The sequence below is a fragment of the Drosophila obscura genome, unplaced genomic scaffold, assembly GCF_018151105.1.
Source record: "Drosophila obscura isolate BZ-5 IFL unplaced genomic scaffold, ASM1815110v1 contig_37, whole genome shotgun sequence".
NCBI lineage: Eukaryota > Metazoa > Arthropoda > Insecta > Diptera > Drosophilidae > Drosophila > Drosophila obscura.
In genome coordinates this window covers 1,558,722-1,575,531 of record NW_024542825.1, presented here as the reverse complement: position 1 = coordinate 1,575,531, position 16,810 = coordinate 1,558,722, and the positions used below count along the sequence as shown (strand labels likewise).

At 41.2% G+C, this 16,810-nt stretch overlaps 2 protein-coding genes across 2 annotated transcripts; one reads left to right on the top strand and one right to left on the bottom strand.

Annotated features, from left to right (window-relative positions):
• Positions 1-2,736: 2,736 nt before the first annotated feature.
• LOC111080652 (C-type lectin 37Db) lies at positions 2,737-3,338 on the bottom strand. The gene is made up of 2 exons (XM_022376396.2): positions 3,210-3,338; positions 2,737-3,144 (listed from the first exon to the last, which is right to left on the bottom strand). The coding sequence occupies exons 1-2, from the start codon at positions 3,336-3,338 to the stop codon at positions 2,737-2,739; spliced, it is 537 nt and encodes a 178-aa protein (XP_022232088.2).
• Positions 3,339-9,982: 6,644 nt separating this feature from the next.
• On the top strand, positions 9,983-10,726 carry LOC111080440. Its single transcript, XM_022376065.2, has 3 exons — positions 9,983-10,059; positions 10,125-10,277; positions 10,330-10,726. The coding sequence occupies exons 1-3, from the start codon at positions 9,994-9,996 to the stop codon at positions 10,672-10,674; spliced, it is 564 nt and encodes a 187-aa protein (XP_022231757.1). The 5' UTR covers positions 9,983-9,993; the 3' UTR covers positions 10,675-10,726.
• The last annotated feature ends 6,084 nt before the right edge of the window (positions 10,727-16,810 follow it).

Sequence of the window (16,810 nt, the reverse complement as noted above, 5' to 3'; positions counted from 1 at the left end):
TTGAATTTATTGAAAAAGAACATTTATAATTGTAAAATGTATAAACAAAAAAAAAAACACATACTAATAGAATTTTTAAATGTATAATTACAAAAAACAGGAAAAGACAAAAACAAAAACCAGCGCAACAAAATTAAATAAAAATAAAAATAATTATCATACAAAATATAAATTAAAATATTTGTGCATTTTTTTATGGGGCGGGAAATGCAGTTGCAATGCTAGCTATGATTTTTTTTTAGATAATGCTGCTCCCAGAAATGATCTCTGGGAGGCTTTTTCATATAAAAAAAAAAAGATCTTAACCCACCCAGCAGAGATATCAATCTGCCGAGTGAAAGAAAAATGTTTCTGAATTGAGTTCAGCGGCTGATATGAAAGGGAATTGGAAAGAATCGCAAGTGTTTGAGTCTCTCTCTCCCCCTTGATGGGGTAAAAACGCAAGCTAAAAATTTTAATAAATAACAACATGCAAAACTGAAATTAATTCATGGAATTTCTTCCGGCCCCTCTGTCGCTGGCTGTGTCTCTGTCTGAGTTCTGAGTTGTGGTTCTGGTCAAGTGAGGGAAGGAAGGCGCGTGCAGAGCTAATAAGAAACAGACAGCCAACCCGCAGCAGTACGACAACTGGACCGATTCGATCTCATGACCAAGATATCTACATGCAGATGAGCCAAACGAACGGAGGGGCAACCTGGGTCACTCACGAGCGGACTCAGACTCAGACTCAGACTATCAATGGAAAGCCGACAGTACAAAATGAATTCACTGCGATTTGGTTAGGGCGGTTCGTCATTGTCGCTCGTTGCTTTGAGCAATTAAAAATGGTTTGGTGGCAAAGTTGAAAGTACAGTGTGGCTGCGCTAAGACAGAAGAGGTGTGAATAGATAGAGATATATATAGACCTAGAAATTAGAGAGAATGTTAGCATAAATAAAGAATGGTAGGATGGAGCTGTTTAAATATGTCACAAGCAAGATTTTTTATATGAAGTTCCTTAATTAATTTCAAGTGTTTTTTTTCTCTATGACAATCCTCACGTTATACTCATTAGCTGTGGCAGAGAGGCACATCCAGCCGCGGGACACGACACATACGCAAATGATGTTGAAAAGAGATGCACAAACGCTGCCCTGCCCTGCCCTGCGCCCCCCGTCGGAGTTCACTTGTTTGCATGGAAAGCGCATAATCATCGCGTGTCATGTGGAAATTTATACTATTTATGGTCTGTTTGTTTGTACTCAGAGATGGAATCAAATGGAATGGGTTGCTGCGACGCGGCTTTGGTGTCGGGCTCTGGCATGGGGGGGTGGTGGTGCGGGTTGGTTGGTTGGCTCAGATGGTTAGCCTTGGGGCACTTAAGCTTGGCTTTGGCTTGGGCTTTTGTCTTCTCGGCACTGCGCGCTCTGTTAATAAATTCATGGAAAATTGCCAGTAATTACGAGACAAGCGACGACGATTTCACAGGAATTCTTTTCGCTGCTCTGCTCTGCTCTGCTCTGCTCCCCTGCCTTCCTTAAGGGCGTCCCTTTTTGCAGCTTTCCAAAAGGGAAAATTTTCATGGGGTGGAAATTTGCATATGTGAAAAGTTGTAGCTCGTAAACCCCATTAGAGCCGAGCAGCTAACATTGTAGATGGATTGCGATAAATCTTTGTGCAAAGCCCCACAGCCAACCAGCCAACCAGACACCGAGACACTGACACGTACACTCTGGGCTTGGAGGGAGACCCCCAATTGGCATTTCCCATGAAACTTTCTAAGCTCAAACGAAAAATTGTGAATATTCATTTCAAGGCAAAAAGTTCTACATGCTTAAATCAGTCTGCATTATACAAATTAAAGCGCACTTAATTATACGCCGCTCAGGATGGGTCGGAATTATAGCTTTAAGGTGATGGGTCGTCCACATCACCCCCCCCCATCACCACCCCATCAACCATTCCACTGCACAGCCATTTTTCCATTTAAATCTCCGATATGATGAGCTTAACACTTGCCGCTCTGTGCCGCTTCCTTATGGCTGGGGCTTGTCTTCTTGTCATGCAGTGTGGCACATCAAACACATCAAAACCTAACCTGAATGAGGCATAAATTTCTGCTGCTTTGCAGCCAACTTTCTAGTCGCAAGCTGCAAGCTGCAACAAAAACTATAACACATATATATAGAGAGAGAGAGAGAAAAAATTTGCAATGCATTGCATTTTAGTTGGAATTGCTTAATTTATCAGTTCAGCACACAGTTGGCATTTGCCGAGAGGGCAGACGCGGCACAGGCCGCATGAATATGCATGTGTGCAACCTGCCACTGCCACATACTTTTAGTTAGACATTTTATTTCATTGCTGCATATATAGATACTTACAGATATATGTACTCTGGTTTTTTTTTTCCATCAAAGAAGGCCAAAGAGGTGGTGGCAGGTGGGTGGGGGGTGTTGGGGAATGCCATAGAACCAGTTAATGCAGCCATATTAATACGAATTAATACGTTCAGGGTTCGCTCCAATGGAGGGATCAATACTCCCAGCTTTGATAGTTTAAATAAAATAAAACTAAATTAAATTGCCAGAATGTTGTGCATAGAAGAACTTAATTTCACATTTAATTTCCTGGTAGAGTAGAGCCCTCCGGCGGAGTGCGGGAGATATGCATATATATTGAACTAAAAGGTCGTTGCTTTTATTTGCAATTTTTTAGTCCCATGAAGGGATTGATAAGAAAACACATATCGATGCACTAGAAGGTGGCTGCAGTGAACAGCTCCTGCTTGAGACAGAGATAATTGTTGGATAAGGGCGTCTCGCAAGCAAATGGAAAATCGAATTTGCACTGAATGTCATGGTAGCCAAAGGCCCCATTACAGTTGGCAAACGCTACGCAATCCTCCTCGGGCAAAGCGTTGTTCGGCTCTTTTGGTACCCAATTCAAGGAGGCAACCAAATCGCCTGATTTGGACTGAGTGAACCGGCGTCTGTCCCCCAGGCAGTTGATTCCAGCCCACACCGAATGACGCCAGCTGTCTGTGAATTGCAGCCCGAGGCTCTTGAGGTGTGCGGTTGTCAGCTCCTTATCCCGTTCATCTTCGAAAACCATAAGATCGGCGCCCCGTTTCCGACAGTAGCGATCGGCGACATGCCAATTGGCCTATATAATTATGTATGTTAAATATTTGTATATATTAAATGGATTTATTAGTTTTAGAATTTTACCTCTTCTAAGGACACGTAATAACATTTGTTGCCCACACGTGTAAAATCAGTTGGGCAGCTCTCTGAGCGCACAAGTACAAGCACAAAAGACAGCAGGACACCAACGGCAGAGAGTACTTGGAATGTCATGATGCTTTCCGTGTGCGAACACATTGAATGGTTCAACTAAAATGTCGCCCCGTTTTATGCACATCCAAAAGATCTTATCTTATCCATTCTATATCTTCTTATCCCATATTGTATTTTGCAATCACATCGGCTTCCTTATACGCGCTACTTAAAGTCTTTGTATATTTTTTTTTATTATTTTTATATTCGGTATCCGGTATATGGGTGCTTTCATTTATTTATATACATATAGACATAAATATATCAATATTCTTTCATATATTTCATTCGTATGTTTGTACATAAATAAAGTGTTTGTGTATATGCTTTATCAGCAATAATCATATTTATATAGCCATATCTGTATGGCGTATTCGAACCCCAGTTCTCAGAAACTTTTAGATTTAGGGCAATCGTATTTTCTGTTCAGAGTCCTGTGATATCACACTTAATCAAGTATAATGTATAATATTTTCCCCGACTATCTCCGCTTTTAAACGCAGAAATTATTTCGCGCTGCCCTATAGATAACTTGATAGAGTTAATTCAAGGTGTAAATTTAACCAAACTTCGCCAAATATTCGCCTAATTTTGTACTACAAAAATCAATGCTAAATTTCAGTAAACACTTACAGCAAACTAAATTTACATTTATTCAAAAATAATCAAAAATAATCTAAAACATTTGTTAAAATTCCCTACCTTACTCCTATGTAAATATCTCTGCCGTTCGGCTTCAATGAGCTCAATGAGTCTGAGTCACAGCTACAAAATTACGCATAGCATTCAGCCACAGCCAACTGCAACTGCAACCAATATTGACCTTAAATGCATTCAAAGAACTTGGCAAACTATGAGCACATATTGCATTTGCGTGTACTTAATGAATGCAAGGGCAGAAACCACAACCAAATGGATATGAAATTGAATGAATAAATAGCAATCGAATGCCAAAAGCGCAGACAGACAAAGCTCCGATGGCTGGTGGGCAGGTGTTCCGCCCATGAGGCTGGCTAAATACAAATTATGCAACTTTAATTTTGCCTTCGACGGGGCAGCTAAATATGAAAGAGCGAAACAAAGAAGAAGTCTAATTAGCATTCGGCCTGCTGCTGCTGCCCGAAGGAAAGGACAGGAACGAACGGAGCAGCCAATTTGTAAATTATATGAAAAGGTCGAACATGCAAACCATTTCCCTTGCCTGTGCCCCTGCCTGTGCCTGTGCCCTTCCTTCCTGCTTCCTTCCCGTTTGCGGTCATTAATTAAAAATTAGTTTTGTAAATATTTTGCTCGCCTTTTTGCGCAATTCGGTTTCAGTTTGTTTCTCGGCTGTATTCCCGGTGTATTCCCTTTGAAATTAAATTGTTTTATAACGAAGTGTCTGTGACTCGCGAAGCGCAAAAGTGGCGCCGCCGCATCTCTATCCGGGGGCACGGCCCGTCAGGCCGTCAGTTTCCCTCCACTTTGCATGCGATCATGCAATTGCATCAGTCGGCGGTGGAGGCGGTTCAGTGGGATGCAATGGAAGCCGAACCCTACCTATCACAGGCCCAACAAAAGCCCAAACCCAACCCAACCCAAGCCGCCTCTAAGCTCATATTATTTGTGAATTTAATTTACGGCTTTAGACTCATTAAAGCTCGTGGCCATAGAATGTCTCTGATGCCCATCTTGCGATTGCCTGGGGAACCGGGCACAGGCAATCCAAGTGGAAGTCCCCACCCCCCCAATCCGACTCTCTTGGCTGGGTATGTTAATGCCGCTGCTGGAGTGGGTAGCGGCAGGGAGGAGGGAGAAGGGCTGGCCGTGTAGCAATAACACCTACTTCATTACAGGTTGCACAAATATAATGCATCATGATTTTTTGCCTCATTGTAGCATTCTTTTACAATTGCATGGACAGTGGGCTCCATTTGAATGGTAAGAAAATCGAAATATATATATATATTATTTAAATATTTATGCAGCTAATATTTTGTATTTTTATTTATGAATAAATTTTAAGGTTTATTTTTAAGAGTAAATACCTTTGATAAATATGCTAGCTGGTAAATACTGTATTAAATATTTATATATTATATATTTTTAATATTTATGCAGCTAATACCTTTTATTTTTATTTATCAATAAATCTTAAGTTTGTTTTTAAGATAACATTTGTAATATTCTAGCTTGTAAATACTGCTATAAATATTTATATATTATTTTTTTGTATATTTATGAAGCTAATAATTTTTGTTTTTATTTATTAATAACAATTTTTAGGTTTATTTTAAAAATAAATACCATTGATAAATATTCTAGCATGTAAATACTGCTATTAAATATTCGGCTAATAACAGCAAATACCATCCATAATTTTTAAATGTGTCCCTAGTCATTTTTTTTATTTATTTTTATTTATTTAAACTTAATTTTATTTGTAGCTTTAAAAATCTTAAAATAGAGCAAATTTCTTTTGGGACTATTTAATCTTCCAACTCAACTCTTCACCCTACTTTAATTTACCCATTTGCAGCATTGTTTGCCCCACTGTACGTTTGCCATTCGTGGCGGTGCATTATGCCAAGAACTATCAAAATCTTGTTAAATAACAATGTTGAAGGCGATCCACACAGTGCCCAGCGCATCGCGTTAATAGAAGACATCATCAAAGCGAACAAATATACATTTTATGATTGTGATAATCCACAGAGACAGAGACAGAGGCAGAGGCAGCGGCAGAGACACACAGAGAAAGACGAGCGATGCGATTTGGCTATGGTCAGCTGGTTATGGTAGCTGCTGCAAAAATTATAATACATATAACTAATTAGTAAATATCATTTGCTGCACAGAACACTCGTAAAATCGCGTTTATTAAATATAGACACCGACCATGCAAAGACATAAAATCGGTGGGGGCTAGAATCTGCAATCTCCGGAGATAGGAGCAACTCCGCTTGCGAACACGCAAGCCAAATGAATAGAATTTTAATTTTAATTTTATTTCCTCATTAAATGCACATTAAATCTGCTGTTAATTGTATTTCCTTGTAGCCCATGCAAATTCCTATTTCTGGTTGTATTTTCCCTGTCAATCGTGGGGGACTCTCTCACAGTGCCCCCTCCTGCACACTTATAGAAAGAGATGGAGAGAGAGATGGGGAGAATTATTCTCATCTCATGTCGGTCTACATGAAGCCAATTAAAGGCTGCAACTGCACTTGCGCAACTGCAAGTGTCATAAAATTTAATTTATTTAAATTAAGACAATGGCAAAAAAAAATTTGCGTTTTTAATTGTCAAGTGCGACCGACGCTTCGGCATGAAGATTATTCGCCATCCACCCCATGTTAACTGAGGAAGTAACGTCTTTATTTGGGGGATCCGAACTGCAGCAGGAAAATAATAATGATGTGAGTATTTAATTCCGGTTTTAATTGAGGATTGTGAGGATGCCCTCTAGAATTCACGATGCATGGCCACTGCTTCTGTTTTCTGCCTGGTTCTTCAATGTTCTACCACAAAGCAGCCTGCCAAAGGAGTCCAGTCTCCCTTTTGGCCCCTTGAAAATTGCAGGCGTTTGAGTAGCCATCAAACAATACTCGAAATTGAACAAAAGAGCCTTTGGCAATGCATTGGCTGAATGCAATAAAAATTAAATAAAGTCATCAAGTCTATTTACAATTTTTCGAAATCGTTTCATTCTGTTTCCCATTGTCAAATGGAGCGTGCAAAGAGCGAGCAAAATCAAAGAACAGCGCGGCCAGCAAGCCAGCGAACCAGCAACAAAATCCAAACGACTGTTGAGTAATTTAGTTGAACTGACGATCGGTCCAGCAGCAGCAGATGAACTATGACCTGACCTGGTGGGTCGCCCACAAAACGTTGTCCAGGTGCAAAAACTGGACCCGTACTCCTGTGTGTCTCTCTGTCTCTATCTCTATCTGTGTCTGTGTCTGTGTTCCTCGTGTCATGTGATTTATGATGCGTTTTTGTCTCGCATTCTAGGGAAAAATACCCGGTCAACTTTTGTGTAGGCGTCGATGGAACACTCGGACTAAATAACACTCGATGTCTGGCACCCAGCAGCAGCAGCAGCAGCATCATCATCATCCCGATCATCCGCACTCTGTGGTCATCCCCCGCTTTCTTTCAGTATCATCATCCCCCAGTTGGCCCGGACAATGCCCAGTCTGGCTATCTGTTTGACCAACGCACTTTTGGCACGCTTCCCAGCAGCCCCTATACCATTACTATCAATAACCCTACCCAGAAGTTCTTTTGTTCCCTGCCGTACCTTCTCCTACTCCAACTCCTACACCCATGGCCAAGCCCAAGTGCCACACACTCGAGGGACGATCACAGCTAAACGCTCCGTTTAGGCTGCCCCCCCCTCAGAAAAAATTTCTGGAGTGGCGTGGCATTAACCTTGACTCTGCTGCTGCGATCCTTATCGCGATTGCCCTTATTGTGTTTATTGTGTAACATTAATCGAAAGTGCATTGTCATACCCCCAAGAACTGAACTGAACTGAACTGAACTGAATGCGGGGGTGTTTTTCCGGCCCCTCGATTACGTATTTCTTCTCCTGGCTATACATATTATCCCGTGGTATTCCTTCCTTTTTGTTTGGTTAATTTATTATGACATTTGGCGCGTGTTGAAAGGTTTTAATATGCGGTCTTTGGTCTGTGGGGATCTGGCTGGAGTGCGGCTCGGACCATGTGGTGTGTGAAGATCGATTTGGTTATGGCAACATATTTAAAAGGGGTGTAAATGGTACAAAACTAAAGGTACAAATTTATAATTCTCTCAGTCAATCAGCAGTCGAAACTCCCAATAATCACAATTTTCCTTAACAGAGTTGTAATATCTTTTCTAAAAAAAACACGTTGTTCGGAGCAAAGCCACGCCCGACTAGCTCTAGCTGCTTTGCAAATATTATCAGTGCCCTTCGGATTTTGCATGTCTGCTCACGCTCTGTGCTTGCGTGCCCTGCTAAGCGCTTTGTGCCTGCTAAGCTCGCCGCTCTTCGATAGCTACGTCCTTGCTGCTTCGTTGTCTACGTCTCTTTGCGTGCTTATCTGAATGCAGCGAGCAAAGGTGCAAGCTCAGCTTGAAATTGGCTGCATCTATGTGGATATATGTATACATATGTATGTATGTATGTTAGGATTTTGCATGTTTGCTCAAGTTCTGTGCCTGCTTGCCCTGCTAGGCACTCTCTCGAAGCTCGCCGCTCTTCGTTGTGTACGTCTCTTTGCTGCTTATCTATGCCGAGCATCAGCAAAGGGCAAGCAAGACTCTCACTTGAAATTTGGCTGTCATTAAAGAAAGTATTGTAGATATTTGAATTTTACTTAAGCGCCTTAACATTATTAAATCGTAATAATTATTCGGCCAACACACGCTTCTTGCTGATTCGATAAGAATTTCATCCAATTAGTTTCCACAATTGAAATTCTGTTAATCCTATTTGTTTTTAGCTAACTTCTGCAAGTTCCTTGGCTGCTCAATGCTATTCTTAGCCGTACTCCCCACTGAAATGGTTCATTCCCATGCTCGATAAAATTATTAATTGTCAAGAGGGGAGAAACCTTTGCGCCAAGAGGCAAGTGAAGTTGTCTAAACTTGCAATCGGTTTCCACTTGCCGTGCCAACTTCACCCTACCCTCCCCACCGCACCTCCTACCCACTGTTTTGTGTAGTGCCCCCCCATCTTTTTTTTTTCGACATCTTCACACACTGACGCCCACTTTTCTGGAGCACCGCCCCATTTATCAATATTCATTTAGTGTCGTCGTCAACTTGTTTCTCATTGTGGTTCTTGTTGCTGTTTTCTCCCGCTTGCTTGATGATGATCATTAACCGAATGGTTGCTTGGGTGGGGTGGGGTGGGGTGGTGTTGGGAGGCAGCAAAAATTAATTGACGGCGCATAATGACAGTTTATCTGGAAAAAATTGTTTGCCTCGAGTGTTGAGTTTTAATTAAAAATTATTGGATTACGTTGTTTGTCAGTCTCCGCCTCCTTAGCCTCCAGCAGCCACTTCTGTTCTGCTCTGTTCTGCTCCTACTTGGCTATGCCTAAGCGTAAGCCAAAGCATTTCATCATTTTAATGATAGTCCCAGCAAAAGAAAAGAACTTCACTGCTTTTAGTGACAAAACAATTTGTGAGGCAGCTCAGGTCTTGGCAGTTATATTGCACATAGCCCACAATACCCTACATAGATGGCATTGAAGAAGGGTGGTGTAGCTTGGTTTCTGCGAAATAAATATGAGAAATGGAATGCACAGTTTATGGTGGGATTAAGTTGTTTCGGGGAATTTCAAGACACCAAACAAATCACAAAACTGCCAATGGAGCTGGTTAAAAATATTATAAAAAAAAATTACCTTATGTAGGGCATTCCTTTTATGGATTGCTCTCACCTAAAACTTCGTTTATTTTGTTGCATGGTAAATGGCAATCGTTGGCACACAGGGTGGCACTAATTTGCACTAATCCAGCCTAAAATAGCTTTGATACATCCAATTTTAATTCGTGCTCATTTAATTCCATAATTAGAGAACAATAATTGGCAGGAAACACGATAGATAATATCGTGCATAGAAATTACAAAAAAAAAATGGCTATAAATACAGCAAAAAATATTTAAAATGTTGCAGATGCAACTGAAAGTGGAGCCCAAATGCTTTGGACAAACACAGGAGGACCCTGGCTGCTACTGGTGCTGTGCCACGGCATTGTGGCTGAGGTAGGTGTGAGAGACATACCCTGCAGAATATTACAACCCTCAGCCAATTGAACTTTCGAATCTAGCGCAAATGGGATTACGAACCCAAATTCGTGTCCACCCACACCTCGGATGAGAGCCAACTGAAGATCGGTGCCAATATTGATCGCTTGAATCGCGCAGACTTTGCAGTTTCGGCCACCTTCGATTGGAATTACGATGTGGATGAGACCACAATGGTGGGTGTACTGAGCCCACAATCCAATCACCATTCAATATTCCCATTCGCAGGTGGAGGGCCATGCTTTCCGCAGCTTTAATGGGGATGAGAGCGCCTACAAGCTGATACCGTTATCCATTCCCAGCACCCCCTTCGGCAACTTTATCGATACGTACTACAAGGATGTCTTCCTCACGAACGTGGGCTACTGCTCCAATCTGCCGCAGTTCAAGGATAAGTTCCAGCTGCCCTGGCCTAGGGGCCACTACCATCTGACCAAATGCGTCTTCAGTGGCCAGGGACTGCCGGAGGTTCTGCCGTTGGGCTACTACAAGATTTTCTTTAAAATCACTGGCGACAATCAGCCCACGTGGGGCTTCACCGTCATTCTGCATATAAAGGCAAAGATGTTTTAGCTGCCACACTAAAGTCAGCTGACTACTGCATTTGGATATGGAAAATATATAAATTTATATATCAAAGCCATAGCTTCGGCTTCTGCTGGGGCAGTGCTTAATCCACCATTCCTGGGCACTGTTCTCTGACTGCTTCTCAGTTATGCCCCAAACGTTGACAACCTCATCCCCATCAGCATCATGATGATGTTTGCCATCAGTTGGAGCGGCTTTTGCCTTTCTTGACTGTCGGTCAACTCATTTTTGATCATGCTTGGAGTCTTCTTTCCCCACCCTTTCTTCAGCCTGGGTGCCGGCTTTATTCCCTTCACTCTCCACTCCACTTTTGTTATTGTTGTTGGTTTTTTTTTTGGCCTTAAGGAAGCCATTACACGCATACATCCGCGTACATATATTCAGGATTTTCTGCCTCGGAAGCTTATGAACTGAACAATCATTTCTGTCTCTTTCCCGCTTACGTGTACTGCAATCATTGCTGTCTTTTTCCCTCCTTCGTGTTCCCTCGGTCACGCTTTGTGGTCGGTCGATCTTAACCCATGGCTGGCTGCTGTCCTTCTGCTCGTTGCTCTCACAATTTATTACAACAAATTTAAATGTCTTTGCTTTTGTGTTCGACATTTTTATGGCTTTTTTGTGGATTTTGTTGCCACTGTGCATGTGCATTGGCTGAGAGAGAAAGAGAACTATTTTAGACAGTTTATGGAGTAGCCCCATTGACTAATAAGTATTTTCAAGATCTTCCACTCTATAGGAACTTAGCATAGACATAGAAATTCCCCCTGTGCCAGTTCTCGCTACGGCCTAACAATGGATCTTTTTGCCAAAGTTGTGCATAGTTTTTAAACTCAAATTAAAGCACAAATTGCTACCGCAACAATCGACTTCAAAGGCACAAAAGCCGATGGGGGCCACGGCCACGGGCACGGCCAAGACCGTGGTGGACTCTCCCAACAGTAGCCCAAAAGATTTGCGTTGCGGCACAAAGCCAAAGTCCCAGTTCAGTCCAGTCCAGTCCGGCCCAGAGCTCCCCCCCTCTCCGACCCCCTGTGCCTGTTCCATCTGAACATTCAGCCAGCATTCACATCCATCAATTTCTGACGCTTTCATCAAGCGGCGACGACATTTGCCACAAAGGAAAACAGCAGAGCAGAGCGGAGGCAACAGCAACAGCAGCAGCACCGCAGCAGAGGCCATGTTCTGTTCTGATTATTGTTGCCACTCGAGCGGACTGTTGTCTCTCTGGTCGGAGTGGAGTGGAGTGGAGCCAGGGGTTCGTTCTGTCGCTGCGCATTTAAATTGTCGGCAGGATCCAAGCGTTTTGCGCTAATATCCACCAAAAGCAGCAGCCCAGCCAGCCAGTCCTTGTCCCCAATGCATTCCTTCTGGATCTCCGCGCTCCGTTCCGTTTCAGCTTCTGTCTCTTTGTCCGCCTTCTGTTTCTGTGACTCTTTTTTGCGACTTCTTTTCATGGCATTGACATCTTTTCGTCAAAGTCAAATCATTCATTTTGCCGCATCAAAATGCATAAATATTTTCGGCTTTCGGTTTTCGGCTTTTCGTTTTTCGGGTTATAGATTGAATTGGCAGTTGATTGTTGGCGATTGTTTTGCCTCGATTTTGCCGTTGTCTTTGTCGCTTTGCTGCGTTTCTTTTTTTGCCATGGTCCAAAAAACATTTAAATGGCTTGCATTCTGGCTGTTTAGGCAGGGCGAAAATCTTGGCTAGAGCTGTCAAAAATTAAAAAAAAAAATCATAAATTTTAAACAATAATAATAGATTTTAAATAAATAAAATAAAATAATAAATAAATTTAAATAAAATAAAATAAATAAATAACTTGATGTGCAGCAGAAATATATGTGCATGGTATATAATAAATAAAGTAAAAGTTCAGCTCTTTCAAACATTTTGTGTTCAAATTTAACACTCTTCAGAGCAAGTTTAAGATTAATTAAATAACATATTGTTTTTGTTCCTGCTATTTTCTTTACCTTCTTTTAAAATACTCGACAACCCTGTCAACTACCGCAAGCAGACTCCACCGACTGCTGACGGAATGCCAAAAGCTCAGTCCACATAAAACGGACATCGATGCTAATGCAGCAGAGGCGCGGCTCTGCCCGCTCTCCCAGCTCTGCTCTATTGCTACTGTATTCCGCGCACCGGATTTCTCCCCCCTCCCATATCTGTCCTCTCTTCGGATCACTTCGGCATCGCTTTGAACACTGTACTGCTGCCGACGGTGCGGTGGTCGTTGCTGGTGTTCACAATGCCATCAAAATTTAAATAGCAAAGCAAACAATGAAGAAGAAGAGAAAGAAAAAATCGCTGCATTCCCTTATGTCTGCGACATTTTTTGGTACCTTCCGCAGAGCATTTCTTTCTCTTTCTTTCTTTCTTTCTTTCTGACTGCTTTTTTCTGTTGTTGGAATGTTTGGGCGATTTTTTGCAATTAGTTTTTGTCGAATAAAATGTCTAACGGTAAGTCAAGCTCGCTCTCTTTCTCTCTTTCTGTCTGTGTGTCTGTCTGTCTTTTCCACTGTGAATGTCAAGGTCGGAAGCAGCCAAAGCAGGAGAATGTCTGCTGTAGAGAAGAGGAAGAGAGAGTAGCAGCAGCAGCAGCCTCGAAGGCGAAGTCGAAGACGAAGACTGTTGTCGGAGGACTGTGGCTGGAGTTGCCTCCCCAAATTGATTTATGCGACTGTGAAAATATCAGAGACCCACAATTATACACAAAATACGGAATGACAAAGATGAAAAACGAGCTCGATCCGCAACTATGGAAATGTGATAAGCTATAATTAAGCGACCAAAAAGGATGCGACCCCGGCCCGGCCTGCCCTGCCCTGCCCTGCCAGCAGCAGCAGCAGCCTCCACCGACAGTCTGTGGAGTCTGTGGATTCTGTGGTGCATTGGGGAGGGGCGTGGTGTATGCTAAACAACATGCAAGGGGCGTGCACAGTGTAAGCAAATTTAATTTATACAATATCTGGTCTGGCGAATATGCAAAGAATTAATTTCGTATCGCGTACCTGCCCCTGGGGGGAGGTACGCCATGCTGGTACGTCCGGGCAGATGGACGGGGGGCGTGGCAGTGGTTTGGCATTTCAATTGGATAAAGTGGCGCCCCGAACAGGTTTTCGAATTACCAATTGGCATTTGGTTAATCCTTGTGGCGGAACACGAAACAAGGTTGAAATTTTAACCCATTGTGCAGCCAGGGAGGTAAAAATCGTTTCATATAATATTTATACGATATTTAAGTACTTCGTAACTCAGTATAATTAGTTCTTATAATTTCAATGCCCACTAAATCAAAATTTAAAATTTTAACTTTACATTTTCTTGCTTTTATAGCTACTATAATTATTCCAGTATCAAGATCAATGGTAGCAGATTTTGGTCCAGAAAGTTTATATCCTTTTTCAGCTTACCTACATAGAACCTTCGTTTTTTTCATATAATTTATGGACTACAATATTCATCACCTTTCAAATGTACATTTCCCTTCAATATTTATTTATATTTATTTAAATTTATTTTTCACAAACAAAAAAAAAACCCAACTTGGCAGGATCTCCTGGCAGTCAGATATGGGTTAATCACTCTAGGGTGCTGTTGTCGGCCTGGCTCTGGGCACCGTCGTGACCACAGGAATTATGTACAAACATGCAATATGTCATAATATTTATTGTTTTTTTTTTTTTGATCGGCACACCACCAGCGTATCGGCTGCGCCCTCTGGACAGGACAGGACAGACCTAATCGATCAGGTGTAGTAGCAGTAGAACCAACCAAGCAATTGAGTAATAATTCATAAACATATTTCCACTCGAAAGAAATTAATTTACCTTACCCGAGCGAGTTGTTCCGTCTGCCTAGGGGTTTCTCCTCTGGCCATTATATCGACGTGTTGACGTTTGAAATGACAACGGCGCCCCACCACACAACTGTCAATCACATTGGGGTGTTCTGTTGGTAACTAACAACTCTTATTGGCCATACCCAATTATTCATATTGTTCCAATGAAACGCAACGAAAAGTCGTCAGCTGTCTCGGTTATTGACGGTGGCGCATTGGCCAGAATGGGAACTTTTTTTTTTACCGTCTAATCGTTTCCGGATATATCCGTTACGTCAAGTCACGCAAAGTTGTGAAAATTTGTTGAAAATTGTTTCAATAGAACTGCAGAGGAGGAGGGGCACTGCTATGAATAATGTAGGATTGTGGGTTATAGTCGAAGGTGGAAAGGGAATTCCGAATATAGAATTATATTCAATTACAAGGAGATTTCTTATGAAAACCAATAACCGATTTAATCCATGTTTGTTTATTTGCTTGCCTGTCCTCTGTGCCTGAATGACTGAAAGGCCATATCTTTGTATTTATATAACTTGAATTATATTGGAGGATATTTTTTTTTTCATTTCTCTTAAAACTACTTCGATTATTTCTTAATCACATTGGAGATTGAATACTGGTTAATTTTCATAAATAAAAAATATTCCTTTGAAACACTTTATTCCGAGCTAAGTAGCTGAAGATTTTGAATTTAAATTTAGCTCTTTTTTTCCATATCTTATTATCGCATTATACTATTCCCAAATCGCCCCAACTGCATGCCGTTTGCCTTTTCCATTCAATAAATGACTTCCACATTTCCCATTGAACACCATATCCTCTTTTGGTATTCCCCCAGGAAACCAGCTCCCTTCTGTATTTTACGTATTTCTATAAAAATATGCAAATCATTTCGCATCCCCCCCTCCACTAATGGGCATTATCTACCATTAAATGGTCAATTGAATTTACCATTTCACTATTTAAATGTTTGCTTTCAAATACACAAATTTCTATTTGATTAATTGCATTGCATGTATGTAAGTATGGTGTGTGATGGAAATGGTATACACTTTTGACAGTCATGCTGGATGGTTAGGAGAGAGGGCGACCCAAGACGGCAGGGAGATTCAACTGTGGATTCAACTGACTGTGTCTAACAAGGTTCACAATTGGTTGACTTTCTTTGGGGTCGTATTTCATTTGAATATTATTGAGGCAATTTGCCTTGATTAAATTAAGCAAAGTAAGAAGTCATTACACGCTTTTTCCAACATGTTTAATTTGAATACGGGCTTTGGTTTTTCATAACGATGATGGTAATTAGCGGGTTGACAGCTGGATTCAGTGGCAGTGTGAATAAAAATGCCAGCAAAAAGGGCATACAAAATATGTACTTTGAATTTGCTAGTTATATAAATGCCACAAAAATTGTTTCATATAGCCAGTAAATGGCTAAAACAATCTGTTTAGAAAATATATTTTTTATGCGTTCTTATGCCCAATATTCTTGTTATTTTATTATTTATTTTTTATATATTTTTATATATTTTATTTTATTTTTATTTATTATTTGTGACGTTTTTCGTAGCTACTACGAGTACAATCTCCACACACTGATGAAAATAATTTGTAGATTATTTTCCATTTGGAATTGCATTTTGTTGTCACTGCAAAGAATTTTATTTTATATTCGCTGTTGTTTCATTGGTCAAGAAACTCTTAGAACCTGGCTGGCTCATACTCGTATTGTCATTCCATCAATTCCGAACACACCCAAATGACACATATTGAACCTATCGAGTGTTATACAACCTACTATATGGTACGGGTATATGTATGTATGTATTCCCACCTATTTACTTAGCAAATTAACTAAAAAGCAAATGGAATAAACGAGTTCTACAAAAGGAGAATGGGAAGTGGGAGAGTGAAATACATATACACATAGGTGTGTGTGTGTGTGTGGTGAGAATTGAAATTCAATATGATGAGCGCAGCAAATAATACGGGGCAAAACGGAATACCCAAAGAATACAATTCGAATACAAATAAATTGGAAGGCGATAAACGTTGCAATCAAAGGTGGACAAAAAAAAATAAAATAGACAGCCACACCCCTGATGGGGTCACCCGTCATGCCCATCTCCCATCCATTCCCCCACAGCAGGTCCTGGCCATGCGATACTGTGTGACAATTAATACGCTAAACGATGGATGAACCTCTGGACGCAGCAGCAAGGACAAGAGTTCTCAGGAATGGCTTGGGTTGGGTTGGTTTCGGTCTAGGGGGTG

Bases quoted from the DNA above. Each gene is read 5' to 3' on its own strand.
- LOC111080652 (XM_022376396.2), bottom strand. From the start codon at position 3,338: ATGACATTCCAAGTACTCTCTGCCGTTGGTGTCCTGCTGTCTTTTGTG. The intron at 3,145-3,209 runs GTAAAATTCTAA...ATAATTATATAG, and splicing joins ATTACGTGTCCTTAGAAGAG to GCCAATTGGCATGTCGCCGA.
- LOC111080440 (XM_022376065.2), top strand. From the start codon at position 9,994: ATGCTTTGGACAAACACAGGAGGACCCTGGCTGCTACTGGTGCTGTGC. The intron at 10,060-10,124 runs GTAGGTGTGAGA...TTTCGAATCTAG, and splicing joins GCCACGGCATTGTGGCTGAG to CGCAAATGGGATTACGAACC. The intron at 10,278-10,329 runs GTGGGTGTACTG...TCCCATTCGCAG, and splicing joins ATGTGGATGAGACCACAATG to GTGGAGGGCCATGCTTTCCG.